Source organism: Delphinapterus leucas, chromosome 15, assembly GCF_059928025.1.
Source record: "Delphinapterus leucas isolate spDelLeu-1000000601 "Yukka" chromosome 15, BTC_Dleu_Yukka2, whole genome shotgun sequence".
Classification (NCBI taxonomy): domain Eukaryota; kingdom Metazoa; phylum Chordata; class Mammalia; order Artiodactyla; family Monodontidae; genus Delphinapterus; species Delphinapterus leucas.
In genome coordinates, this window is record NC_143143.1 from 84,081,905 (window position 1) to 84,108,580 (window position 26,676).

The window sequence follows — 26,676 nt, forward strand, 5'->3', positions numbered from 1 at the left end:
GTGAAGGTTGATTTATTTGAGGACACATGTGTCAACATCATCCCACAGAAGAAAACAGAGCACAGAAGAGAATAGAATGTATGCTTTGCTGGCATGAGCTGTTACTTAAGAGGTTTCTTTGGGGACCTCAAAGATCAAAAGCCATGAGGTTAGATGTCGTTTCAGTCTTGAAGTTGATCAAACACAGCCACATGGTATGATGGCCCAGGGCCCCAGGAGAGGACGTTCCTTTCCCAATGGCACAGACGAGGTTGGGGGACTATTTTACATGGGGTGATGTGAGACCTGAGTCGTGAGAAGGAGCCAGTCGTGTGAATAGACTAAGTAGGCAGGAGCAGCAAGTTCTAAGGCGGTCTGAGAAGTAGTAGGAGGGCCAGTGTAGCTGGAGCACAGTGAGGAGGAAGTGGGGAAAGAGGACCAGAGGCCTTGACCTGCTGGTATATGCTGGTCCTTAATATATTTCCTCTCATCTTTCCATCTGTCAGTCCAACCATTCATCTATTCCATAAACATTTATGACATGTAGACAATGGATGGCACTAAGAATTGAAGGAAGAGTTCACAAAGCCAAAGGGGAAAGACCCACAATCTAGGCAGAGAAAACCACCTGAGCCAAGGTCTGGAAAGGGAAGAGCTCGCTGTTTGGGGTGGAGGGCTGTTGGGAAGGGTCTTGAATGCCTGGCCTCCCTCCCCGCAGACCCCCCACCATACAGAACACCCATGTGCAGAACACCAGGAAATGTTGATATGTGAAAAAAATTTGTCAGTGAAATTCATGATCCTGGGATCAATCAGATATAATCTTACACTGTATTCAGCCAAGGGGTAGCAGTGAACAAAGGCTTAAGGAAGAGTGAGGGGAGCAACACTTAAAGTGGAGACTATTCCATCAATTAGCTTAATCTGCTTCTGCCAACCAAGAAAAGACCGTCATTAGTTACTATTAGTGATGGCCCGGCTTGGAGAACACCTGTTTTCTTCTGAGCGTCGCTGGTGTGGGCCAGAGGGAGCTGGTTCAGAGCCTCAATCAGGCACTAACATGATGAGAGTCGCGCTTTGGAAAGGTCACCACGGCTGCAGGGTAGAGGATGGATGGAGGGAAAGAGGAAGTGTGTGTTAGGCTGTTGGAGAAACACACATGATGAGAAGCAGCATTTGGGCAGAACAGTGGAGGCTGCATTCCTTGAAGGCCAGAGGTTTGCTCTGGTTCAGCCGTTTTAGCAGTGCCTGGCAAGAGCTAGGCAGAGCCACTGCTAGATTTTTTAGAAATGCTTCCTGAATTGAATTGTCTGCTATAAAAACCTAATGGAGTCTGGACAAAACAAAACTTGCCTCTCTCTGGCATCTCTCTGCTCACGAGAGGCATCGTGGCTGAAGGCAGACAGAGCTAGGGCGTTTCCAGAGGTTGGAAATACTCAAGGTTTTGAGGAGCTATTTGGGGAGACAGAAAACAAAGCTCCTGTTTCCTAAATCTGGTCAGAATCTACCTGTTATGTCAGATCTGTGCAAACGAGACATTCATTAGGCTCAGGGGCTTCTGCTGCTCATCCTGATAAAAGAATGACCATCTGTCTTCCAAAAGGCGCTAGGAAGGCCCAAGGTAAAAGGTGTCCATTTGACACTGTTTAAACCCCTTTTCCACCTGTTTTGACACATCTGGGTTCCTAAGCCACAGAATAAGAATTTTGAAATGTATTCAGGGAGTACCCAGTTCCCACCACCATGACCTACTATTTGGAGTTTGCTGTGAAGCCTTCCAGGGAGAGTCCAGCCTACGTGAGCTTTGTGTCAGCAGGACGGCTCCTGAAGTAAAACACGTGGCCACGGTCAGCACACTTAGTACGCGCTGGCCCCAAATGAGGGTTCCGTGAGCCCTATCTCATCTAAACTCCTTCCCTGAAGGGTGTGGGTCTGGCGCTGCTGACCCATTTTGTCTAACCACTGACCTATCTGCACTTGAAAACCTTCTCCTGCCCCTGCCATTGTCTGGCTTCAGCCAGGAAAGTCCATGTTTATGGTTCCCTTCCGCACTGATTAAGATGACAAGAAGACAATGAAACACTTGTCTCCCAAAGTGACTTCTTGGATCCACTGGCAAAATGTTAGAAAGTGGGTACAAAGCCCAAGAAACAGGACACCCAGGCTCTTTGAGCTTGGGGAGTATTACAGAATCCTATCCCAGGCCAAGAATGAGTCACAATGAAAGCTTTTAAAATATAAAACCATCAACCTAGATTTCAATTCCAAGGAAACACATACTTGGCCATGAGGGAATGCTTGAAAAAAAAAAAAAATCAGCCTTGAGCCACTTGACAGGAAAATAAAACAGCCAAGGAACATTCAAATGTAATGATTTACATCCTCCCTCTCCCCCCAACCCACCTCCCTTCCAGTAGGGGTCAGGGCGTACACGGACTGGACACGGTCTCCACCAGTGTGCATGTCCTGGCCAGGGCTTCCATTTCGCTTAACACTATTTCACGCACATGATCTTGTGCATGGACGCAGCCAGGTTATAGCTGCACGCTGCCACCTTTGGGTTGCTATGCCAGTCTCACGGATTCTTCATGATTTCCCTGCTCTTGGGCTCTTGGGTTGCTTGAGGTGGCTGTTTGGAGAATACAGGGATTTTTCTTCCATTATTTATGTGGGCAAGCGCCCGTTCATCTCTCTCAAAGAAATGGAAGCTTGATTGATTTCCTAAATGTAAGAACGAGATTGTCCTGCAATAAATATTTAAGACTGACCAGGAAGGGCGACCACCATCTGCTGAAACACAAGCCCAGGAATTACTTTGTTACGCTTTCCCAGTGAAGGGAATGAATGAATAACCATCCTATATAATATTCGCTCAGCATCTGATAGCTGACAAAGGTTTTCACTTATCTCATTGGATCTTCACAATAGCCCCGAGAGGTAGACAGGGCACGGATTATATGGATTATTAAAACCCCACATTTTCCCCTTCCTAACCGATAAGGGCTCTAAAGGCTTAAAGTCACTTGAGGGAGGTCAGAGAATTTGTGGAGGGTATCGCGGGTCTCTAATTCATTCATGCACATCAAAACAAAACATTTATCTGGAGCCTAGTCCCAAATAGATGAAATGGCAGAGGGTACAAAGATGAATAAAACACGGTGCCTGCACAGGAAGATCACGTTCTAGCCTGGGGGAGAAAGCCAGAGATAAACATGTCCCCGCTTTGCAAGGTGATGAGTGCTCAAAAGAAAGGAACAGGGTGCGGACCACGTTTCTAATCTGATGTCTTGCCGAACACCGGCTCGGTTGTTATTTACAATATCTGTCCCCCGAAGCGGGGAGCAGGGGGCTTAGCCGTGCGCCCTGGGTCAGGTCTCACTGCGGGGATCGCACGCGGTGTGGGGACAGTTCTCTCCCTCTTTCGGCAAACAGGCACATATCTCCCGGGGTGCTGAGCTTGCCGGGGGTCCGCACACAGGTTCCCCGAATTTCCCTCCACGAGATAACCGGGGTCCCTGCCTTTGGAGCAGCGGCTTTCTCCCGCCGCAGCCTCCCGCTCGGAGAGGCAGGCAGCTCGCTGTCCGCGGAGACACGCGGCGGCGAGACGGTTGCGAGGTTTTGTCTCGCCCGAGCATCGTCCACCGCCCGCGAAAGCCCGCGAACGAGCGCCGCTTCCCCGCGCATCTCCCTCTCCCGCCGCCCGGCTCCGAAAACCACAGCCCCTTCCTCGAAACGAACGCGCCAGCCCTGCTCGCTGGCTCTCCCGGTTCTTTTTCTTTTATGCATTTTGATATATCCCTCCCAAAGATATGTTTCACAACAATTTTTAGTTACACAACCGATGCACAGAAACATTCTCCTTTAGGAAAGAAAAATGATATATTTCTATCTAGCGGGTCGCCAGCTGCCCGGCGGATCCCCGGCGGGATTCCGCCGGGCGCCCCGCGGGTGCAGCTGAGAGCCGCGCGCGGGTCTCCGCACCGCCCGGGTCTCCGCGCCGCCCGGGCGACCGCCCTTTGTGAGCGCCGACACCGGCTTTGTGTTTCCCGTTTTGCTTTCCTTCTTTTTTGCAAACCCGGAGCTTAGCACGCGGGAAACGCTCGGAAAATACACACATGTGTGTAAAGTTTGTTTAATGCAGGACCAGTTGCGGAGATGGGGGCCGTTCCCGAGTGCCGGGGCGATTTTCCTTTGTTAAGACCTCAGTCGCGAGCGTGGCACGGCGGCCCCGGCTCGCCCGGGGAGGGGAAGCCCGCACAGCCCCGGGCCCGGGCCCGGGGGAGGCGCGGCCGCCTGGCTCCGCGACCCCGACCCCCTCGGGCCCGCGCGCCCGGCCCAGGCCGTTTCTGGCTCGGGCTTCGGCCTCGGGTCGCCCAGGGGGTGACCTCGTGCCGCCGGTGGGGTGGCCTCGTGCGGCCCGTGGTGTGGCCCCGGGCTGGACACCTCTCGGGGCGACCGCCTAGTCCCTGCTCGCGCGCTCGGGCTCGGGCGGCTCGATCCCAACGCTCCCCGGCGGAGCCCCTGCCCGAATCCCGGCCACCCGGGTCCCCAACCTCCAGCGGCGGTCGTGAGGGGCTCCCCGACCCGACTCCAGCGCCGGAAAGCGGGCGGGGGTCGCGGGGCCAGGCTTGGCACGCCGGCGCGCGGGCCCACTAGGCAGGGAAAAGTTGCTGGGGGCGGGGGGGGGCTGTCAAAGTTTCGGGGAACTTTTCCACTTGAGATTCTACAACCCTGCAGTGCCCCCTACAGAAATCGGCAGCCGGGGAGGGCGGGCACCCCCCACGACCCCCGACCGCAAGCGGCGGCGCGGCCCAGGCGGCCTGGAGCTCTAGCTGCAGATTTTGCTTTTTTTTTTTTTTTTTTTTTCCCCTCCTGGTTGTTTTTCTGATACATCTTTTTTTTTTTTTCAGAATTGGAAAAAAAAAAAAAGAAAGAAAAAGAAAAAAAGCGAGCGTGAGCCTCCGCCTGCAGTGGAGCGTGCTCGGCCTCCAGAGGCAGTCGTCTCCAACTTTTCCTCTCCCGCCCCAACTCCGCGCGCCTCAAACTACGGCTCTGCAGGAGCCCAAATTTGCCTGCCGCTCGACTCCACTCTAATAAGCGCGCCAAGGCCCCTGGCGGTTGTTTGCAACGTGGGGGCCACGCTCTCGAGGCTCAGGCCCGCCCGGCGGCCCGCTCCCGGTGCCTGGGCCCAGTTGGGAAGGGGAAACCTAGCGTCGCGGGAGCACCCCGGGAGAGGGCGGAGCGCTCCCTTGCCCCGGGGCAGCCGGGGGGTGGGGGGGGGGTAGGGATCTCCCGCGCCCGGAACGTTGCGAGCAAGGCTTATGAACGTCGCAGGGGGGCACTCGCGAGAGACGGACAGGAAGAGGGCCAGGGGGGACGCCAGAACCCGGGACCGTAGCACGGAAACGGCCCGGGGCTGAGCAGCAGTCAGATCCCGGGATAGAGGGAGCCGGAGAAGAGGAGTGAGGAGGCCGGGGAGGCAGGCCCTGATGCCCTCCTGCAGGCCGGCAGCCTGCTGTGGCAGTGAAGGACCAGGCCGCCCACAAAGGGAAGGGGTCAGGAGGTCGGGCCTCGGCCTTAGCAGGCTCACACCAGGCCCCAGAAGGCAGCAGCAGGAGTTCAGGGCCCAGGCCTGGCTCGGGTTGTCCAAAGGGGACCTCAAGCAGGCCTCCCAGGCCTCTGGTGGGGAAACTGAGCTGGAGACAGGCCTGAGGGCCCGGCCCAGACGCCTGTGTGCCAAGTTAGGCAGAGCCGGATAAGGCCCTAGGGGGTGTCAGAGACTAATGTGGTAGGGGGCTTCAGGGCCTCCCAGTCCAGAGCCGGATTGGCGAGTTAGACGCTTGTAGATCCAAGGTTGGATTGGGGAGGGGTCTCTGGGAAGTTGGCTAGCAACGCAAGGATTGGGGGGATTTAAGTGCTTAGAGATCGAAGGCAGGTCTTGGGTAGGGGGAGTCAGACAATCGGAAAGCCTAGGTGGTTATTTGGGGAGGGGTCTTTGTGCTGAGACGAAGCGCAAAGCAGCGGCTGCTCAGCTGAAGGCCTGAGGCCTTGTCAAGAGAAGCTCCTGTGAAGGGTGGGCAAGACTAGGCCGGGCCAAGAGAAAGAAAGTGAATAAATCTGGAATCGAAGTGGGCGGGGGGCCCCTGAGCGGGGGTCACAAAGGGTGAGACATGGCCACCAGGCGTTTAACGGACGCTTTCTTGTTGTTGCGGAATAATTCCATCCAAAACCGGCAGCTGTTAGCCGAGCAAGTGAGTAGTCATACCACCTGCAGCCTCTGCATTCACGTAGTATCGCTGCGGTGAGTCTCCCGGCGGCCTCTCCGACACACGCACCGTGTGCACTGCGGCTCTGCCTGTTTGTCTGTCTCTGTCTGTCTCTCTGTTTAAAAAAGAAGATAAGACTAGTACGGAAATGCAAGGTCTCTTGGCTGGGGTCCGAGAGCATCGATCACCCTGGCTGGGGAAGAACCAGTGCTAGGCCCCTGCTCCACCTCTGCCTTGCACTCTCTCCTCACTTCCGCATCCCTCCCAGTCCCCCCCCCCCGCCTCCCCCCCCCCCCCCGGCCGTCCCTGCGCGACCCGCAGCCTCCAATTTACATATGTTTTAGCACTAAGGTTTGGAAGCTTTGGGCCTTTCTGAAGCCTTTTCGTTCCGTTTTGTTTTAAGCTCCCCTCCCCCACTCCGCCCCCGCAGACTGAGCCTTACTTCGGTTCTGCTGGTCGGGTTGCAGGCTCGCAGACCCAAATCCTTGCAAATGCACGATGCCCTGCCCCCAAAGAGGAAGGAGTTGTTGTTTTGGTTTTTTTTTTCGTCCGTTTTCTTTTAATGGCCTCGCAGCCCTCTGTGTTTCGTGTTCCCTGTGAATAATTGCTTCGCTGTTTTTCCTGGGGGCTCTCGTTTGTGAGGCTGTAAGGTGCTAGCTTCTTCGTTTTCCATTTCCCAGACAGGAAATTAAGCTTTTCCCTCCATTCGAACTTTTTAAAAAGAGCATGGTGTGTATGTGAAAATCAACCCCCCCAAATAGCCCACGGTTTTTGATTTAATTAACCTGAAACTTTCTTTAGCCCAGCAGTAGAATCTTTTACTGGGAGGGCCTGGAAAGATTGCTGTTGCTTTTCCGTTTGTTTAAGGGGCTCCTTTCTCTTCCTGAGCCTCAGTTTCCTGCTCTGTTGAATAAGGGGGTGTGTGTGCATGATCTAAACAGGAGGAGGGAGATGAGCTCTGTGGTAGCCTAAATGGAAAAGTGAAGTTATGAAACTAGTTTGTGGTGGTGGTGGTGGGGGGTCCTTGCTGTAGACGGGCTGGGTTTGAATAGAAGCAGCATTGGAGGAGGAGAGAATAAAGTCACCCCAAGACCAGGTTCTTGGGGGTTATACTTGACATATACAGTTTGGGGAATCTCACATTTATTTCACCTGTTAGGGACTGTATTCCCTTTACATTTTTTCTTTATGACTTGATCTAAATGCGTCACAAAAATCAGGCCATCTGTCTTGATTATTGACAGAGGGTCTACAAAGACAGTTCTTCCTTTTTGTAAATCACAAGAGGAAAATGTATTTGGTCAGCTTGCTTATATAGAAAAGATATTGTAAACTGTGTGAGCAGTTTTAGGAATAAAATCACGGTAAACTTAGGTCAAAAAGCATAGAAAACGGAGGGACAGAGTGTGTTTAGTTTTTCATTTACTTAAGAATTTGAAGGTTTTTTACGTTTGTAAACTGAAAGAAGTCGTATTATACTGAAGTAAGTGCAAAATGGGAACGGGCTAATTCCAGCGCTAGTTTTAAAAAGAATGTTCTGAAATAAGCCAAGAAATAGAGAGTAGAAGTGAGTGGAAAAAAAAAAAAATCCTCCATGAAACTTTAGTTTTGCTAAATAAGATGTAAAAATTGCATGTTCCTTAAATGACTTGATTTTATGCTACCTCGTGGGGAGAAAAAAAACAGAACTAAAACTCCCGTTATGTTTTCTAAGGTATCAGTCTTTAACTGATTTTAAAGCATAATGTTTGCTTTAAAATTTTTAATCATGTAAGGTTCAGAATACACTGAACCATAGGATAACATGAGACTTTTTTTTTTTAATCATTTGGTCAGACGGTTTAAAAACCTGGTGTCTGAGATAGGCAGCTTTTTAAAAGTGCATCTCTAAGTCAAATCTATTTTTAAAATGCTTTTCAAAGTTAGGTAATTTTAAATATATATATAAACTAAGTCAGATATTTTAAAATATATAGCTAAACTGTACAATTTGGAAAAATAGATATGTCAGAAAATGTACAGGTATATTTAGCTAACTCAGACATTTTCTTGAAAATAGATTTCTAAGTCAGACTAAAAATACATGCCTAAGTCAGAGCAGTAAGAAGTATTTTTTACATATTATACCATTTAAAATGTTACATATATTGGTTTGACTATTTAAAATCTTTCTCAGATCACTATGAGCAATTAGATCATTTAAAAGATCCTTGTAGTCAATTAAGACTATCTAAAATACAGATTTTTGCAGTTAAACAAAGATGGTTTGCCTAAGTTAGAATTAAATAGAAGTCACACGTTTATATATTTTAATTGTGTGCATTAAAAAACATGGCATGTCATAAATTTCCGAAGTGTTTAGGGGTGAATTATATTTTCAGCTTGCTTACAGTTGATTCTACAGAAACCATTTATACACACACACACGGACACACAAAATTAAGTATGTCAAGATGTTAGCATGACTACATAGAGGGTACAATATTTTCAGTTTTTCTGGAAGTTGGGAAAATGTTATAAACATTTTGGGGAAAACTACGTCTAACACAATTTTTAAAACTTTATTAAATAACTGATCTGATACTTTTCACTGCATATCTAGCTCATAAAAAATTTTAAACCTCATTTCTGAGTTGTAAATTTCAAAATCATGTAGCAAATCAAACAAAATTAATGCTATAAAATTTGAATATGGACTGGGTTTTAGGTGGTATTAAGAAATTATTAGTTAATTAAATAAATTTGTTAGCTTTATTAGAGGGGTCTCCTGAAATGTTTCGTATTGAAATGTCAAAACATCACCTAGTTTATATACTTAACACCCCCCCCCATAAAGGAAACAAATAAGGCAGAGTATAGCAAATTGTTAAGTCTAGTGATGAATATGTGGGGGGAGGCTGTGCCATTTTACATAGTTTTCTGCATGTTTGAAAAATCATAAATAAAAACTTAACAAATACCTGGCATGTTAAAAACACAAGTAAAACAATTAAAAGGCAGTTTGTATATATTTATCTAAAACTCAGGTAATTAAAAAAGGAAGTAACTAAATTCTAGAGTGTAACTTAAAAAATCATAAACTGAAATTTCTACTTCCTAGTTAGAAGAAAAAGCTGTAGACCTTGATTTTGGGGTGTGCAAATTATCTCACAATTAGAAATAAATCACATCTGAAATAATTTTTTTTTTTTTTAGTTTTAAATCTGAATTTGCACATCCTTATTTTAGGTGAAAGCTGTGGAAATTGATTGTAAAGTGGTGTTTGTGTGTGCGTGTGTGTATTACACACCTCAAAACAAAGGGTACTTAAAGCCATATCATTCAAAGAATTTAAACAGGCATTTTTTTGCATCCTAGTTGGAGGAAAAAAGTAGAAGTTGGTGGTTGGTGGTGGTGGGGTTACTGTGTGTACCTATATACGCATATAAAACAGGTTTGTGCCGCATTCAGGCAGATATGTCACAGCTAAGCAGGAATTTAAGGAGGATGTGCGGTGACAAAACAAACAAAACGTCCCAAGGGCCAGAAGGGACCTAAAGGTCGTTTGACCCAACATCCCCTCTGTGATAACCCCTCTGCCTGCCTTCCTTGACCGCATTATGTGATGGGGATAGGAAATTCCAGCAGCCGTCACCTCTACCTCTTTCACTGCGAAAAAAGTCCTTGCCTCTATTAAGCCCATCTCTGTCTGTGTCTTGCATCCTGTGATCCCAGCTCTGCTTCTGGCCCCCGGGTCTCTGACACAGGAAGCCTCTTCCTTCTCCTGCAGGAGAGATAACCCTGCAGCTTGCTGGTGCCCCGGAGCTTTCTCTAGCTCAGCAGTCCCGGCTCAGGCAGAGAGGTTAAGTTTTCTTGCCTATGAATGAAGTCTAGTTTTTCTGTGTGCTTTTTAAAGTTCAGCACCCAGAACTGAACAAAATTCTACTTAATTGTATTCTCGGTTGTGTTGATATTAGTAAAACTAATTGTTAAAAATAGACCAGGGGTTTAATTTTTAGACTGTCAGCAAAAATGCAGCCGTTGGCGTTTCCCATTCATTCTGTTTTGGCCTCAGTTTTGGATGCCCCATCACGGTTCTGCCTCAGGGCAGCGTGAAATAAAGGGAAGAACCCTGGAGTTTAAACCTGGGAATTTAGGGCTAAGTTTCACTCTGTAGCTGACGCAGAATGCAGGTCTTCCTGCAAGCTTTTAATCTCTTCTGACATCTTTTGCCTTAATTATAAACGGAGGGTTTGAGTTAGGTGATTTCTCGTGGCCCTGTGGATTCAGCAGTGCTTTCTTAGATTCTGTTTTAATACATTGTTTCTCCTGACCAAGGCTTGCATCCTTAGCTTTAACTTGAAAAGGAGGAAATCACAGTCAACAGCATTGCCCCGCTCATCAGACCGATGCTAAAGTCCTCAAAAGTAGCTCCAATACTGTGGAGAAGCTTTAACATTCTGTCTGCCAAGTGCAGGTTTTAAGGCAACACCTCATTCAGGTAGTTACAGGCAGCTTAGCTTTAAGGAGCTGGAATGAATTTACAGCATTAAATAATCATTCAAAAAAACGTGTAAAGTCTTGAATGAATGATAAGTAGATGTTGAGTTGCTGTTCTGATCCGATGAGGGGATGTGTGACTTGGGTGATTTCCTTTGATCTCCTGAAACAGGTCTTATAGAGGGATTTGAGCTACTTTGTTAGTGTTTACTGCTTAATGTACCCTCGGTTTCAGAATAATGCACAATCTATACATGGAAGCTAGAGTTAATTGGTCTTAGATTAGTTTGAAAGCAGCACATTATTTTTAATAAAACATGGTGTGCTTTGGGGGAAAAAAAACAACTGAGGATTAACTGTGGTTTTAAGAAAACTGAGGTCCTTCTTCAGTCTTGACTATAATATTAGCCAAGATTTATTGAGAGCTTACTATGTGCCTGGCACTGGGCTTAGCCCTCTCCAGGTGTAACCCTACTTCATCCTCACAGAGCTCCATCAAATAGGTGGTGTTGTTTTCTCATGATACAGATCTGGAAACTAAGGCTTAGAGGAGTTAGGAAACTTGCTCAGTATTGCCCACCTAGTGAGCCAGGGAACTGGAATGGGAACTCAGGCAGACCTGGCCGGGAGCCCTGTATTACCTGCTGGGCCACAGGAGTGCTGGCTGCTTTTCCCCGACTTGTGCTGCAGGTCCCGGAGAATGGAAGAACCCATTAAAAAAAATCTTTTTTTTTTCTTACGGTGGGATTGCATCTTTATCTCATTTTACAACCATGCAAGTCCATTTTGACTTGCATATTGAAAGTTCTATGTTTTAGTCCATGCTGAGTCTGTTGGAAAGTTAGTTCTCTGTCTTTAGAATCCAAGTATGAAATCATTGTATATTTCTCTTTAGATCTATTTGCTTTTCTGCTTCTAAAGATTCCATTTGAGCAGAGAGGCGTACTTGAGAATAAGGGTACTTTGTTGGATAAAAGTGAAGCAAACTTTTACTTTGGTAGTAACAGAAATAAAGTAAGTATCACTATAGCATAGACCTGTATTTCCAACTCATTTTGCTCAACTTTCCCAGACTTCCTGAGTAAACACAGATGGGTTTCCACTTATTTTTCAGTTTTATGTAGAAAGTTCTTTAGACAATAAATTCCACATGCTACTTGGAGTTTTCAGTATTTGCTCGATTGTATGCCATTGGCAGGTCAAAAACCTAGATGTAGACGTTATAAAGATTTAGAAGGTGATGGTGTGCAGTACTGTGTTTTCATTTGGCTGTATTTTGGTTTTTCCTGATGGTAATTCTGAATGTTTTAATTCAGGTCTTGACAACATTTTCTGGTAAATTGGTGGCAGGGGGAGTTTTGAAAGGCCTTCTGCTTTTAAGTAGCAAAACGGGAGGGGATAATGCTCTTCAAAAAGATGACCTCCTGAATTTAATTCCCAATGTGGTATGGTAGTAGCTGCCCATCACTAGTAACTCCCTGAATTGGTAATAAAATTAGGAAAACTGGAAGGTGGGGTGGAAAGAGGCCTGAACACCTGGGTCTGTCCCCATCTCAGCCCTGTGACTTTGGGGAAATGGATTTATATATTCTGAAGCTTGATTTTCCTATTTGTTAAAAAAAAAAAAAAAAGAGTCGTATCTAGCCCATGATTCTGATTTCACCTCTTGTCAACTAATAATTGTAGAAACCAAAAGATCAGGGTGTGTGCTTGGTTGATAATCCAAGAGGCCAGGCTCATGTGCAGCAGAGATCTTAACCAGGGTTTGCAGTAATGCTTTATCCAAAGATTGGATGCCAAGGAGCCCCTGCAGAACAGGCAGATGTGCAGACTGAGATACTGAATTAGGGGTTTTGCTTTGTGTGTTGTTTCATTAATAAAATCACTTCCATGCTTTCTTGCTGAAAATGTTAAGCTTTTAAAAAATAAAGAGATTTTCTTCTTAAAATAAAAGGTAATTAAATCAGATTTCCATTTGACACTATCTTCTCTATTAATATCTTGTAGTACTACTGTTATGGCAGGGTGTGTATAGAAATATAGTTCTCTTGCTCTCATGGCAAAGTGTAGAAGGAATGAAGAGCACTTTCAGCTTTCTATAATGTCAGCTGATTGAATTTTTACATGGAGGAATGTTGTGGTTACACTGTTATTGCTGTCATTGTTTAATAATATTTTGGCCCTGATAGACCAGTTTCATTTGCACTATTAATTTTTAAAGAAAGAAGTTATGGTTTTTTATTTTCTAAATTGACTGCTCAGCATAAAAAAAAATCAACAGTTGATTATTGAAATTCACCACTAATTATTTCAGTGATCAATACTGTAAAAAAAAAAAAAAAAGACTTAGTTGTTCAGATTATCTGTCATTAGGAAATGTCTGTTCAGAAGATAGAGTTCCACTTTGATCGAAAAAAGAACCTTTGGTTTTAAATTGAAACTTAATCTTCTGCCTGCCTGTGCTGCTTCCTTTCTACTCCTCCTTTAAAAAACAAAACAACAACAACAAAAAAAACCCTCTCCTTACCTTTTGTTTTGTTTTACTTTCCTTTATAATAGCCTAATAAATAACTGTGTGCCTTCTAGACTAATAATAATGCATGCGAAGCAAATGGGAAGAGTTTTTCTTTTCTTTTACCACCTGTGTCTCTCTCCGGGGAAGAGTGGTTTCTCGGCTTGCTTATTACCACGGAGAAAGCCGTGTCTTCGGGATTTAATCTGTAGAGCCTTTACATATGTGGTCACTCAAATATTATCTGAATTCGGCCATAGACAATTTTGGGGGTTTTTCATTTTCTAATTTTGCTGCATTTGCAGGGCTGATTTACAAGTTAAAATTTACATTTATTTGACATGGTAAAATTACATTTCAGCTTTGCTCTCTTGATTTTATCTTCCTCAGGGAAATTTAGAATCTTGTGTATGATATTTGATATTTATGAAACAATACCATTATATTTTATTGAAACTAAAGCAAGTGTGTTTTATTTGTTTCTATTGTATTTTAATTTTTACAACTATTTATTGTTTGTATCCTATCTCATTTACCAAAACAACAATTATGGTAAATAAAAATAAAAAACATAATAAGATAAATATTGACGTAGCTTTTTTTTTTTTTTTAAAAAAGGAAGAATCAGAAGGGGGAGATTTTTTTAAATGCTTTGGTTAGTGGATCTTTATTTTTAGTCAACTTTACAGTTGCGTAAAATCTCAGTGTTTTCTCAACTGACCATCCCTTATCTGTCTGTCTGTCCCCATCCCTCTTTTTTTTTTTGCTATCCCTAACTGGATGGGCTGATGGGAACAACATATCTCTCAGGAGCTGGATGAGGTATTGTGTTTTGACTATTTTTGTATGTTAGTTTATAAATTTATGCCTGTTTTTCTGAAATCTTTGGTCATATGTAAAATGCTAAGAGTGTACACATATTTTAGCATTTGTTTTGATTACTTCTAATTGTTGTGTTTTACAGTTTAATACTTAGGATTTATTTAATGTATTTTCACGCCAGGTGAATTGATGATCTAGGGAAGGGCTTAGGAACATTATTTACTACTGTCGGGAAAGTGTCTCAACTTTGGAAGCAGTAAAATTTCTTGCACTTAAAATAAGCCAGACTGTTTTTAGGATTATGCGTGCAACTCCCTTGATTCCTGAGACTGTGCAGTGAGGTTGCTCAGAGGTGTAGAAGGACGTGATGTCTGGCAAAAGCCCTAAGGAAGCAGGACCCGGAGCCGCCAGACCTGTTGAGATGTCTGCTGAGGTGTCACTGGCCCCGAGCGAGTGGCCCTCCGGTTGTGCTGACTGACTAATCGTTACGTGCCCCCCCCCCTTCCTAGCAGCACGATTTTGGCCTTTTCATCACTTATTAGCAATTCTCCCGGAAGATGGAGAGGGTATGTGTTCACAGCACGTTATTCTAGTCGTGTGAATAAAAGCGTTGAGGAAAAAGGGGATTGAACTGTGATTGTTGGTTTTGTGTTTCTGTTATCTTTTCAGCCATGAAGGGGTTGAAAATATTTTTCCTAAAGGTAGACCTTTTTAAAAGAGTCCTTTTAAAATTGGGGGTGGGAGGGTGTCATTGGTTTTTGTTTTAATTTTAGAAGTATGAACGGTGAGGTGGGGTTAGGGCCACTGTCTTCAAAACCAATGGGGTCCCTTACTAGTTGATAATAACAACAGATGGGAAACAACCTAAAGGTCCTTCGTGGAGAACTGGTTAAATAAATTATATAGCAACTCTAATTCCCTGTACTGTACCTGTTAAAAAGAGTGCAGCCTGTCTCTGAGGGCTGCAGGGAATGAGCTCCCAGACACATGGCCAAGTGGGGGAGAAGCCTGATGCGAAACACTGGACACCGCGATTCCTACTCTTAAAAAAAAAAAAAAATTATTTTATTTTTTTAAGAAAAATAACTAACATTCAGGCTTGTGTGTACTTAGATTTCTGCAAAGAGACAGAAGAAACTATTAACAGTGGATACCTTCCAGGAAAAAAGTCTGGGATGGAAGGGAAACTGCCTTTCTGTTGCAAACCCTTTCCGTAGGTTGGATATATATTTTTAAACCATGTGTATCTATTACTTGAGTCATTAAAAAACAATTAGTATTTAAAACCAAACCCATCCATCTAAGAATGGATGCTACCGCTTACTGAACGGTTTGGAAATGTGGGACTTGTGGCCCCAAAAAGGAAGTGGGCTGTGGGGAAAAAACAAACAGCAGAACAGCTTAAGTTTGAACACTTCTCCCACCGGGGCTGTCAAGGGTCGTCTTTCCTGAGGGCTCCGCCGTCTGAACCTATTTCCAGTCTCTCCTACTTCCTCTTCAGGCAGCAAGTTCCAGACACTGGCTCCCCCCGCAGAAATTCTCTCTGCCACGATCTCTAGCAGAGACCCCGAGTGGAGAGCCCCTTCCCAGCCACACGCACCTCACGTGCCAAGAGGCCCTCCGAGCTCCAAGCCTTTCCATTCCGGGGCCACGTGGCCCTTCGGCCACCCGAGCCACTCACTTCCCCTTCTTGTCCTTTGTCCAGAACCATTGTATCAGTGAAGTGAATTGTATATGACCTGTCTTTTATTTACTTCATTCATTCATTCCATTTATTGTTGACTCACGCAGCTAATTATAATTGCGTATTTATTACCACGAAGTGCCAGGCGCTGACCGAGGAGCTGGGGCTGTGTTAGGAACGGTGTCCAGAGCCTCACCTTGCCAAGGCTGCGGTAGGGTTTCGAATCGATCCTGGCGTGGGTCAGATGGAAGCCCACCCCTGGGTAGGTGAGGCCTGAGCACACTGTCCTGACTGTGTCACGGGGTGGCCTCCTGCAGTGTGTTCACATTGGTTTGTCGTTTCTCCTACTCAAACCAGTTCGAAGATCTGCTGCACCGTGGGGATAGCAGGCTGTGTTCTTCTTCAGGAATACTAAGTAAGGTGTGCCCAGGGAGAAAACCCACCCACCGTTCACCCTTTTGCCCAGCGTATGGCCCTGTCCTCTGCTCTCTGCTCTCATCTACTCCCTGCCTAGGACAAAGTCATCTCCCAAGTTGTTGGGTTTTAAAATTCATAGGAGGAACTATTAAAAAATTACAAGATGTAAAATCAGGCTCCCAAACCATATAGCCTGGGAAGGGCAGGGTGAAGTAGCAGGGACGTGGGGGCCACAGGCTGGCTCACTGGTCCCCCTGCTGAGGGCAGCATTGAGAAGGAAAGTCTGTGAGCCCCTCGGTGTCTGTATTTGTAGAACAGGGAGCAGTGCCCTCTGGACTTTTGTTGTTGGGACTAAAATGACCAAGTCAGTGGGGGTCCAGCACCAACAGAGCGCAGGTTAATTGTTGCTCCCTACTTTTTTTTTTTTTTTTAGGACGTATATGAGAGTTGAGAAAAAAAGGAAACTCAATGAAACTAGTAACATTGTATCTGGGTGGTGTGATTGTCAGATTTTTAAATTTCCTATATTTTTTGCACATTTAAAGAAGTGTCAATTTTGAACATTTATTGTTTCATAATCAGAAAAAGTAAACACTTTTAGAACTATCACAGATTAAAGAAAAAACAAAACTGTAGGGCTGACAGTCCCTGATTCTCTTTTCTACAACAGGCTTATTCACTCCCTCAAAGAACTGAGATTTCTTCAGCCTAATTGTCTCAATTAGCCTTCCGAGCCCAGTGAGTTATGCTTGTGCTCTGACCGCAATCATACACACTCCCACACTGTCTCAGGTGGAAACCGGAGCTGCCAGGCTGTCATTGTCAACGTCCCTTCTGGACTTTTTTTAAATGTTCGTTGCCACAGAACATTTAAAAAGTCCAGAATGGTCAGTACTGGTTCTTATTACCAGGGCATTATGGCTGAACTTGGTGTGTTTTTTTTACATGGGTGTGTGGCGGGGGGGTGGGAGGGGCTGTGTTTGACTTTCCTAGTCCCTGCAGGGGCCCTGCCATTTCCTTAATCTTACGGTACACCAAATCAGCCTTCTCGTAAAGGCAGGGTTCACTAAGAGGAGGAAGGCTGTATGTTTGGGACAGCAGGATTTACAAGACTGTGCTCGTGTGTGTGTGTGTGTGTGTGTGTGTGTGTGTGTGTGTGTGTTCCGTCCATAGATCAAGCACTCGTGCATGCTGTCTGGTACTCTTTAAAGGGACAGTTGTCAGTGTCTAAAGTGGACCAGGAACAGAAGATAATTTTGATGAGCTGAACAAGAAGCCTTTGGGTGCGCCATTGTGAGCATCCGTTGCAATTTTCCTGCCTTGATGCAGTTGAGCTGGATGACTCTGGGTTGTGGTCGTGCACTATAGTTCTTGGAGGACAAGGGTTACAAATCAAAGAGACAAGAATTCTTAATCCTCATAAACACAATTTTATTAAAAAAAATTTTTCTTATTTAAAAAGTAAGGAAGATTTTTTTTTTTGCTTCAGAAGCACAAGTTCATTAAGAAAAGCTTTAATGACCAACACCATCTATCTGGGAGGGGGACACCGAGTGGAGTAGGGACAAGTAAAGAGAATGAAAAATCTGGCAGCTTTTTAAGGTCTGAACAGGCTTGGATGGCAACTTGAAAACTGATATATTCTGGATCTTAAAAATGAGAAAACGTGTTGAGATTGGCAGTGAGGTTTCTGAAGTTGAAAGGGTGATTGTTTTGCATTTAAGATGTATTTTTTAATGTTCATATTTGTTCCCATTTTTAAGTGACACTTATCTTCAATTAGGTTTTCCCTTCCCAAAACAGTCTTAAAAGAAAAATAGTACATACTGTGAAATGTATTACAAATCCATACTGATAAAATAAATGCCACGTTTCTTCTGAGTCCGGCTGCGTTTCTTCATCATGATGAGCTATTGCTGCAGATTATACCGTAAAGGGGACCAATTCTTCCCTGTTTAAAGCTCTCAGTCTCAAAGAATCAGCTCTTCTGTCTTATTGGCAACATCCTGATACAGCATGTGGGAAAGCTAGGGCCAGCTAGATGGGCTAGCATCTGTCCCCCTCACGTGGGGATCTCTCGATGAGCAAGCTTCCTTAGGACACTTGAAGAGGGTGTGTTTGCACACTCTTTTACATGCGTTTTTTGGGGGAACACATCTATGGTGTAAAATCAAGTACTGCTTAAAAAAGAGTTGAATCCACTTCAACTGACTTTTCATATGTGATTTATAATTTCTTATTTGTTTCAGAGAAGTTGATACTAATGATCGTGCAGATAAATTTAGGTGAATACCATCTCTGTATCCTTTTTAGTTTAATGGATATTAGTAAACCGTAACAGCAGTTCAAAATCGTGAGTTTAAAAGCTCTAAATAAAACAAATTCCTATTATTACTTTATTGAGATACGGTGTCATAGTAAAATGTAGTGGGTTAGATGATAAACTGGCGTAGTAGAAACTATGACCCGTAGGTGTTGCTTTGTATGAACAGCTGGAGATTTAAGATCAAGTTCTGCTCTCGGGCAACTCTACAGTGCCTGCTGTATAGCTGGCAGACGCTGGGTGCTGATGTGTGATTTGTCCCTTCCGTTTTGGTCATCGTGCCCTCCACAAAGTTGCATAGCTCTTGGTGACTTTGGGGCAGGACTTCTGAGGAATACACAACTCTGTGTGGAGTGAGGTCTGCACCTTGGGGCTGCATCTGCAGCTGGTCCTCGAGAGAGGCTGCTCTGTGGATGCCTCTGTGCTCAGCCAGAGCCTGTCCTGTAGTCCCTGGTGTAGTTGGTAGGGAATGGATCCGAGGACCGTGTCTGGTGTTATCCTTTAAGTCTGAGGGCTTGTTGTCCTGGTGCGTTTAGCAAGTTACAGTTATATTTCACGCGCCTGCCAATCCGGGTGGACGGTGCTCCTGGAGTAGCCGATCCAGGTTTTAATCTGTCACATAATACGCTGTGACCTTGGGCAAGCTAGTTAACTTTCCTGAGTTTCAATTTCCTCATTTATAGATTGGAATAATAGTTCCTAGCTCACCTAGCTTTTGTGAGGATTAAAATAATAAAGAGAATGTAAAATTCCTGTTAGTGAACTCTTAAAAACAGACAAGGTGGCTCTGGTTGAGAATTACCATGTCACAGACGCAGAAGCCCAGATAGTGCAGGTGGGATGACGCACCATTTGTTTAAGACCTGAAATGACACCGGCCCTGCAGGGTCCACGCGGCGGCGGAATGCGCTGGCCCTGATCACGACTCAGACACTCTGGGAGCACTTCTGGGGCTGCTGGTCCCCTGAGCCAGTGGGGGCAGCGCCACCCCAGGCATGACGGCTGGCAGACGCAGGACTCTCATTTGCTTTTAGGGATTTTGCTACAATCTCTCTGCTCGGGATTTAGGGCTTATTACTTGAAGAGTTCTTTTAATTTAGGCTTTTCCTTATGTGATTTATCTTCCCCCTTCGTCTGAGGATGTTAAACATTTTGCCTTGTTCCTTTATTGTTAGAAAAGCAAACAGGTATTTGCCAAATGAATGAAAAACAATAAATCTAGATAAATGCAGAGGTGGGGAGAAAAGCAATATAAATTCTTCACCCAATTCTGCAGTGTGATTTAGAAAATTTACAAAGTATTACCTGTAAAGGAAGGACTTTCATGTGCTGTTTTCCATTCTATTTTGATCATCATTTGCATCTTCTGAAACTGGCATTTGTCAGTGCTGGGCTCCAGAGGGTACCTCGGGACCCTTTCAGCATTCACTGCCTCCAGGCCAGAGGGCAGCTTCAGCATGCCGAACCCACGATTCCCCTCCCATTCTTAAAAGCTTCCTCCGGCCGTGTATTACATAGGTAAAGTAAACAAGAACTATTGAGATCATTTCAAAATAAGTGAAAATGTTGCCCGTGGACATTTAACCAAAGAAAGGAAAGGACAGTGTAAGAGTGCCTTGAAATTTTAAGGATTGCTTTTGCCAAATGGTGGATAATTTGCTGACTGTTTTAGGCAGTTCTTTCACACAGTTTAACACATGGTTAATGATCTTGTGACTGAGATAACTAGATCAGCCCTATTCACAAAATAAGCTAAGTGTATGTAAGTAAACCGTGACCTTTTTGTGTTAGTTCCATTTACAGCCTAGAATTTTTTTTTTAACTTGCATCTGTCTGATCAAATTAATTGCTGAGGTTCATGCCATCCCATCATAGGATAGTACTAAGGTTTTTCTTGTAAGGATCTTTTGTTGACTTTTTCATTACATTTCCATAGCCAGAGCAAGTCAAATGCATGTCCACAAGTATGCCCAAGGAAATTAAGAAGTGGTGCATGAAGAGACAGGAAAACCATTCCATACCCTAGCAGTATCAGAAGCAAGTTTGTAACACAGGGAAGTGCATTTATTCCTCCGTTTCTGAATCTTCTTAGGGAGCAGCAGTAAAAGGGAGTAAGACTGTGCTTATCTAAATTGAATTTGAATAATTTTTTTAATGTCCCTTTATTTCCCTGTAGCTCGCTGATGATCGCATGGCTCTGGTGTCGGGCATTAGCTTAGACCCAGAGGCAGCAGTTGGCGTGACAAAGCGGTTACCTCCTAAATGGGTGGATGGAGTGGATGAAGTAAGTTGAATGTTAGTTCCACACTCTCTTATTTATTGAGGTAATTAGGACATTAACGTATCTTAAGATACCTGCCATAAAGACTCCAATGAGTGTCCCTGGAAGTATGTTAGATTTAGGATTATTCTGTTCACATGCCACAAGAAAGGGGTGTGTGTGTGTGTGTGTGTGTGTGTGTGCACGCTTGTGATTTTGGTTTTAGTACTAACTACCTGAATTATAGAAATGAACTGAAGAACTGTGAAACCAGGAGTGCTATTTGAATGTCTGGTCGTTTGAATTAAAAGTTGCTCAGGCAGCTACAAGTTGGCTGAAGACTGAGCTCCGTACTGTGAGTGTAGCCAGTTGTCTCAGAGGCAGACAGATAACCTGGCAGGCAGCAGTGATGTTCTGTGATTTCATGTGTTTAGATACAGTACGATGTTGGCCAGATTAAACAGAAGATGAAGGAGTTAGCCAGCCTTCATGACCAGCACTTAAACAGACCCACCCTGGATGACAGCCTCGAGCAGGAGCATGCCATCGAAATAACCACCCAAGAGATCACGCAGGTGAGGACGGAAGGGGCCCGCAGGCGGGAGCCTGCGCTTCCCAGCCTTCTCCCCCTCTCAAAATCCGGAACGCGGTCCGGCTCTAAATCAGATTGCAGATTAATCCCAGAGTTCCACTTCCCGACCGGAGGTTCACAGAGGGACTCTAGGAGGCCCTGAGCTGCTCCAGGTGGCAGCGTCTGCTCCGTGCCTTGGAGGGGTGGGGACTGTTTTTCATTTGTTCGTAGATACCACTGTGGGTTGATTTGAAAATTAAATTCAGAACATTATTGAGTTCAATCATTTGGTTTTAAGATGTGTAAGTTCTATTGTATACGAGTGTGCAAGATTTTTTCATGTTAAAAAAAAAGGGTGGTTGTAACTGAAAGGATGGAGAGCTGTTGCCCCAGACTGAGTCTATTAGTATCCTAGAGAAACTCAGCGTCCTAGAAATGTTTCTTGTAAAATGTTACGTTTGAATAATTCTAAAATAATGTGGCTCGTGTGTAAACTAGCGCGCTTACATTTTCCGTCTGTTTAAATCTCCTGTGTTGCTAATGCACAGAGAAGCGGTGGGGTGGGTGGGAAAAGCCCTGGGGTGTTGGAGTGTTTGGATCCCGGCTTTTAGCCATGTAACAATGGCATGATTCTCATTTAATCCCTTGGACTCCAGTGTTCTCGTCTGTAAAATGGGAGTGATAATAATAATACCTGCCTCTTAGGGTGGTTGTCGGGACTAAATGAGAAGAAGGCCGTAAGGAGTGATGCACACAGCGTGCGCGCGCGCGCAAGCACGCACACGCGCACGCGCACACACACCCCATTTGTTCAGGTCCGGTTCAGCATTGATCTCTTGGCCGTTCTCGGAGCCAGCCGGTCTGGACAGAGCGCTGTGTGTCTCACTCTGGCCGGTGAGCGAAGAGGCCGAGGGGCACCTTGGGCCACCACCACCCCCACCCGCCGGCCTGCTGTGAGCGCCACCTGTTCTCCCAGCTCTTCCACAGGTGCCAGCGTGCAGTGCAGGCACTGCCCAGCCAGGCCCGCAGGGCCTGCTCGGAGCAGGAAGAGCGGCTGCTTCGCAACGTGGTGGGCTCCCTGGCGCAGACTCTGCAGGAGCTGTCCGCCCGCTTCCGGCGCGCGCAGTCGGGCTACCTCAAGCGTGAGTGTCCGCCCGTGCAGGGCCTCGTTGAGTAACGGGGGTTCCGGCGTTAGAGCCTGCCACAGCTTGGTGTTTTTACCCTTCTCTTTTGCTACTAGTCTCCATTTTGTCCTGTGCCTTTCGTTGTTAGCTTTTGAGCACATTCCCACCTTACGGAACAGAAAGGAGCTCCCTTCCGCCCCCAATGGGAAACCATGCCCAGGTTGAAACCACGGCGACAGGGTGTCAAATCGTTCTCATCTAAAAAAGAACAAAACAGAAACATAGGCCGTGTCAAGTTTAAAGTATTTGAAAATCAGTCTGGCACATTTTAAAAGCTTGTAGCTTTCTAGATGTTAGGGGTGGAGGAGCTGCTGCTAAGTAGGTAAAAAACAGTTGTAATCATGTTAAAGCTTCATATTTGCACAACAACAAGTATTTGAGAGAGAGTCTCAACACCTTTCCTGGGAGTAGTTTAAACAAACGTTTTCTCCCCAGGCACAGTGATTTACTCGGCCTCCCTTCCTTCCTAAATAGTGCCAAGTCAGGCTTCAGCTACACCCTCATTCTAATTACCCTATAAACTGGTTTTTCCTTTATTGCCATTGTAATCAATAGTATCCCCACAGGCTCCCCCAAAACTAGTTCTCCCTCCTCCTGACAACTGGCATATTTGTGTTTTAATTTTACTATTTCTAAAATTTGACTAGGGCCATTTGGAATTCTACTAGAGATGGTTTTAGGGAGAGATATTGATTTTTTTTTTTTAATGCTTTGTAACAGCAGTTAGATTAAATATTTCTGCTTCTCTTAGAGATTCTCACATGGTTGTGTCATTTTGTCATTCACTTGGCATCCAGTGAATTATACACATTTACGGTGTGATTTTTGTCTTAGATAACCCCAAGTACTCCACACTGTTGCATGTTTGTAGTCCTTTACTGTCCCCCCCACCTCTGTTGGAGGTGAGATAGGGTTCTTTTAAAGCTGCTAAGAATGTCTCCATTTTGACTGTTGAGTTTTACTCTAGATTTCCCCTTTTTAACGGTGGGACAGTAACCAGGATGGTTTACGTATTCAAGTAAAGTGAATTCCTATCCATGATAGGCCTGAAGAATCGAGAGGAAAGATCCCAGCATTTTTTTGATACATCAGTACCACTGATGGACGATGGAGACGATAATACTCTTTATGATCGGGTACGTGAGGGGCTGCAGAATTGACTGCCGTGCATTTGCGCTCCGGTCTGTTTTCCTTCTCTTCGTGGACCTTTAACTTCCATGTGATGCAAATGGATCAGCCCTGCGTGACGTGCACATCCATCAAGTGGCTTTTGCAGCCGGCGGAAGAACGGTCATGGGGGCCATACTGTTTCTTCCTTTCCAAAGGCTGCAGGGAGACCTTGTCATCTGCCTTCCAGAACCTTCCGGAAAGCAGTCTGCCCACCCCACTCCTGGGAAGAACCCAGAGGTGCGCAGGCTTCTCCCCGGTGGTTTTGCTACTTAGCCCTTGGGTAGCTGCAAACGCGGGGTTCTCTGTGTCCCCTGCTTTGGCCGCTAGTGCTTTAGAGCCCGCTTGTTTGGGGAATTTGGATCTTTCCTGTTAGGGAAGAATAAGTGCTTATCTGTGGTTTATGTGCTTTACAGAAATAGTTTCAGAATTTATTTCCTTTCAGTTACATCTAAAATGGTACACTGTAGCTTTCCTGAGGGGAGTGAAAGCTAACGCACACATTTCGTCCTTTTTGTTTTGCTAGGGTTTCACAGACGACCAGCTGGCGCTGGTGGGGCAGAGCACGCTGATGGTGGACGCGCGGGAGCGGGAGGTTGGCCGCATCGTGCAGTCTATTTGCGACCTAAACGAGATATTTAGGGACCTAGGGGCCATGATTGCAGAGCAGGTACGTGAACTTACCTGCCTCCTCAGCGGGCTTTCCTGCCATAGTATCTAGTCCTTCTCCAGACGTTTCTGGTTCTGCACTTCCGTCAGGAAAACGATTTGAACCTACTCCCCGAATGTATGTATATGTGTGTGTAAGGATTATGTACATATACTGCTATCGTTCCCCATAAAAACACTAATAAACTTTTTTTTAGATAAAAAACAAATGTCAGTGACAGTTCTCCTAGTCTCTGCCTCTACCCCAAGGGTGCTTATGGGAGCACCCCACGGTGGGGGCCTGGTTGGTCTGCCCATGCTCAGCAGTGATTCTGCCAATAGATAAGGTTTCCCTTCTAATTTTGGCAGGTTATTGTGTAATGGCAACTGGAACCACTAGCTCTTGAGTAGAATTAAATTGTTTGTTCGCTGTTGCAATCTGATTAGGGTATTTTATTATCTTGCCAGCAGGGATTTGGGTCCTGATCCCCCTGAAACCAGCCTCAGAATGGAGTGGCGAGGCTCTGGGAGATCTAGTTACATTAATTACTCCCGAGGCTCCCACGGAACTGCTCTTGCTGTCGTCTCCTAACACAGCACGTTTCCATTCACAGCCCTGTCCTTCTGTGTAGCCCAGTGTCCCTTCTTCCTGTTTGAACCAAGAGATTAAACAATTAAAAACAAAATTCTCCCTGAGGCGAATGTGTAATTTTACATGTGGCTTGGAGCTTACCGTGTTTGTTCTGACCCATGGAGCCACATGGTGACTGACGTTTATAGACATGATAGTCAATTTCCAGGCCTCATCGTAACCAGGCCTGGCTTAACTGGCCCTCTCTGCTTACTTGAATCCAAGTATTTAAGCAACAAACGGGCACAGACGCAAGCCCTTCACCACTCAGAGCCTATTTCCACTGAACCGTATATTTTTTAAAGCCCCAGTAAGTCTGAATATGGCATATCCTGCAGTGGCTAAATCCAAAAAAGAAACCTCAATTTGTCAGTATCTCTTCCTCCTGAGCTAGACTTTCATTACAACTAGTGCAGCAGCCTGCCCCTGAGTGCCTCATATTGCACGGTGATGGATCCCAGACCTGGCAGTGTGCACCTTTCCATCACAGTTAAGTAAGACAGATAATTCTGTGGATAATGATGTCTGCGATTTGCATCTCTTATTTTTGAAGTTCCGTGTTCCCAGTTGTGGTTGTTGATCGTCTGTAACTGTCATTTATTACTCAGGGTACCGTCCTTGATAGAATCGACTATAATGTTGAACAGTCCTGTATCAAAACGGAAGACGGCTTGAAACAGCTCCACAAGGTAATGCCATATCTTTCAGTGGTTGAGAATCTGAAGAACTATTATGAGATATCAAGAATTCATGAGAGGGCTTCTCTTCCATCGTAACTGGCTTCGGCATTCTCGTCTGCCGTCGGCTCGAGATAGGACCGTAAAAATGCACCATGTCGTTTTTATTCAGAGCCGACCACGTGCACTGTTGCCATTTTCCTGCAGTCAGTGATTCCGGGCGTACCTCACACGCAGGTCTGAAATTGCCGAGAATCCCCTTTCGTGACAGGGAATTCTGAAGGAATTGGGGTTTTCTCCCTTTTAGAAAGTATTTTATTCCTTGTTTAGGTCTTCTTGTTTTAGGAAATCGATTTGAGTGGGTATTTGTTAAAATATGTGTTGAGCATTCTATCTGCTTGTTGCTGCTGACTCAGGCCTCTCTTTGTTGTGATACTTTTCTGATAAATTGCTGGTGGGGATTCATTCTGGAGAAGATAAAAATCTAATTTTCCCTTTTAATTACCGCAGTATATCTGTGTACTACCTTGAGGAAAGAGTAGTTTGTTGAAGTGAGAGTATTAGCTCTCTGATTCTTGGCTAATAATAAAGTGGCTGTTTCAGGAATGTTTTTCATGATACTTGTTAAAAATAGATGGAAAACGTCTTAAAAATCTTGTAGTGAGTTATGAGAAACATACACATACGCTGCTGAGTGACTCTCATATATAATTGGGTGCATGTTTTCTTTAAAAGGAATGTGATACTTCACAAATAAAATAAATTGTGTCCATTTCCTCATGTCTTTGAGACCTAGCAGTATTCCTAGCCGTATATAATGGTCATTTTTCCTAGTACATTCACTAATGTACTTCTCTATCACCTTTCTGAAACCAGCCACTTCCTGTGGCAGAGATGGCCGTATCTGACGGTAGTGTCAGGTTTACAGAAAGACCTCGCATAGGTCTGACCAGAAGCCCTTCACTGCCTCTTCCACGTGCTTTTGTCACCACATGCCGGATGGGGAGTGGCGTTCCAGCATATACTGAGAAAAAAGAGGCTTGCCTTGTACATGCA

The 26,676-nt window shown here is 45.1% G+C and overlaps 1 protein-coding gene across 6 annotated transcripts in view; it reads left to right on the forward strand.

The window, feature by feature from the left end:
• The first annotated feature begins 5,353 nt into the window (after positions 1 to 5,353).
• Positions 5,354 to 26,676, forward strand: part of STX16 (syntaxin 16) — a 33,779-nt gene continuing 12,456 nt past the window's right edge. For 2 of the 6 annotated variants that reach the window (XM_089897108.1, XM_089897109.1), the window contains exons 1-7: positions 5,354 to 6,230; positions 20,659 to 20,766; positions 21,177 to 21,317; positions 22,290 to 22,455; positions 23,542 to 23,633; positions 24,191 to 24,334; positions 25,552 to 25,632. In XM_089897108.1, coding sequence (XP_089753234.1) covers positions 6,150 to 6,230; positions 20,659 to 20,766; positions 21,177 to 21,317; positions 22,290 to 22,455; positions 23,542 to 23,633; positions 24,191 to 24,334; positions 25,552 to 25,632 — 813 coding nt within the window. In that variant the 5' untranslated portion in view covers positions 5,354 to 6,149. The other 4 variants (XM_022597368.2, XM_089897110.1, XM_089897111.1 and 1 more) reach the window with 4 other exon arrangements.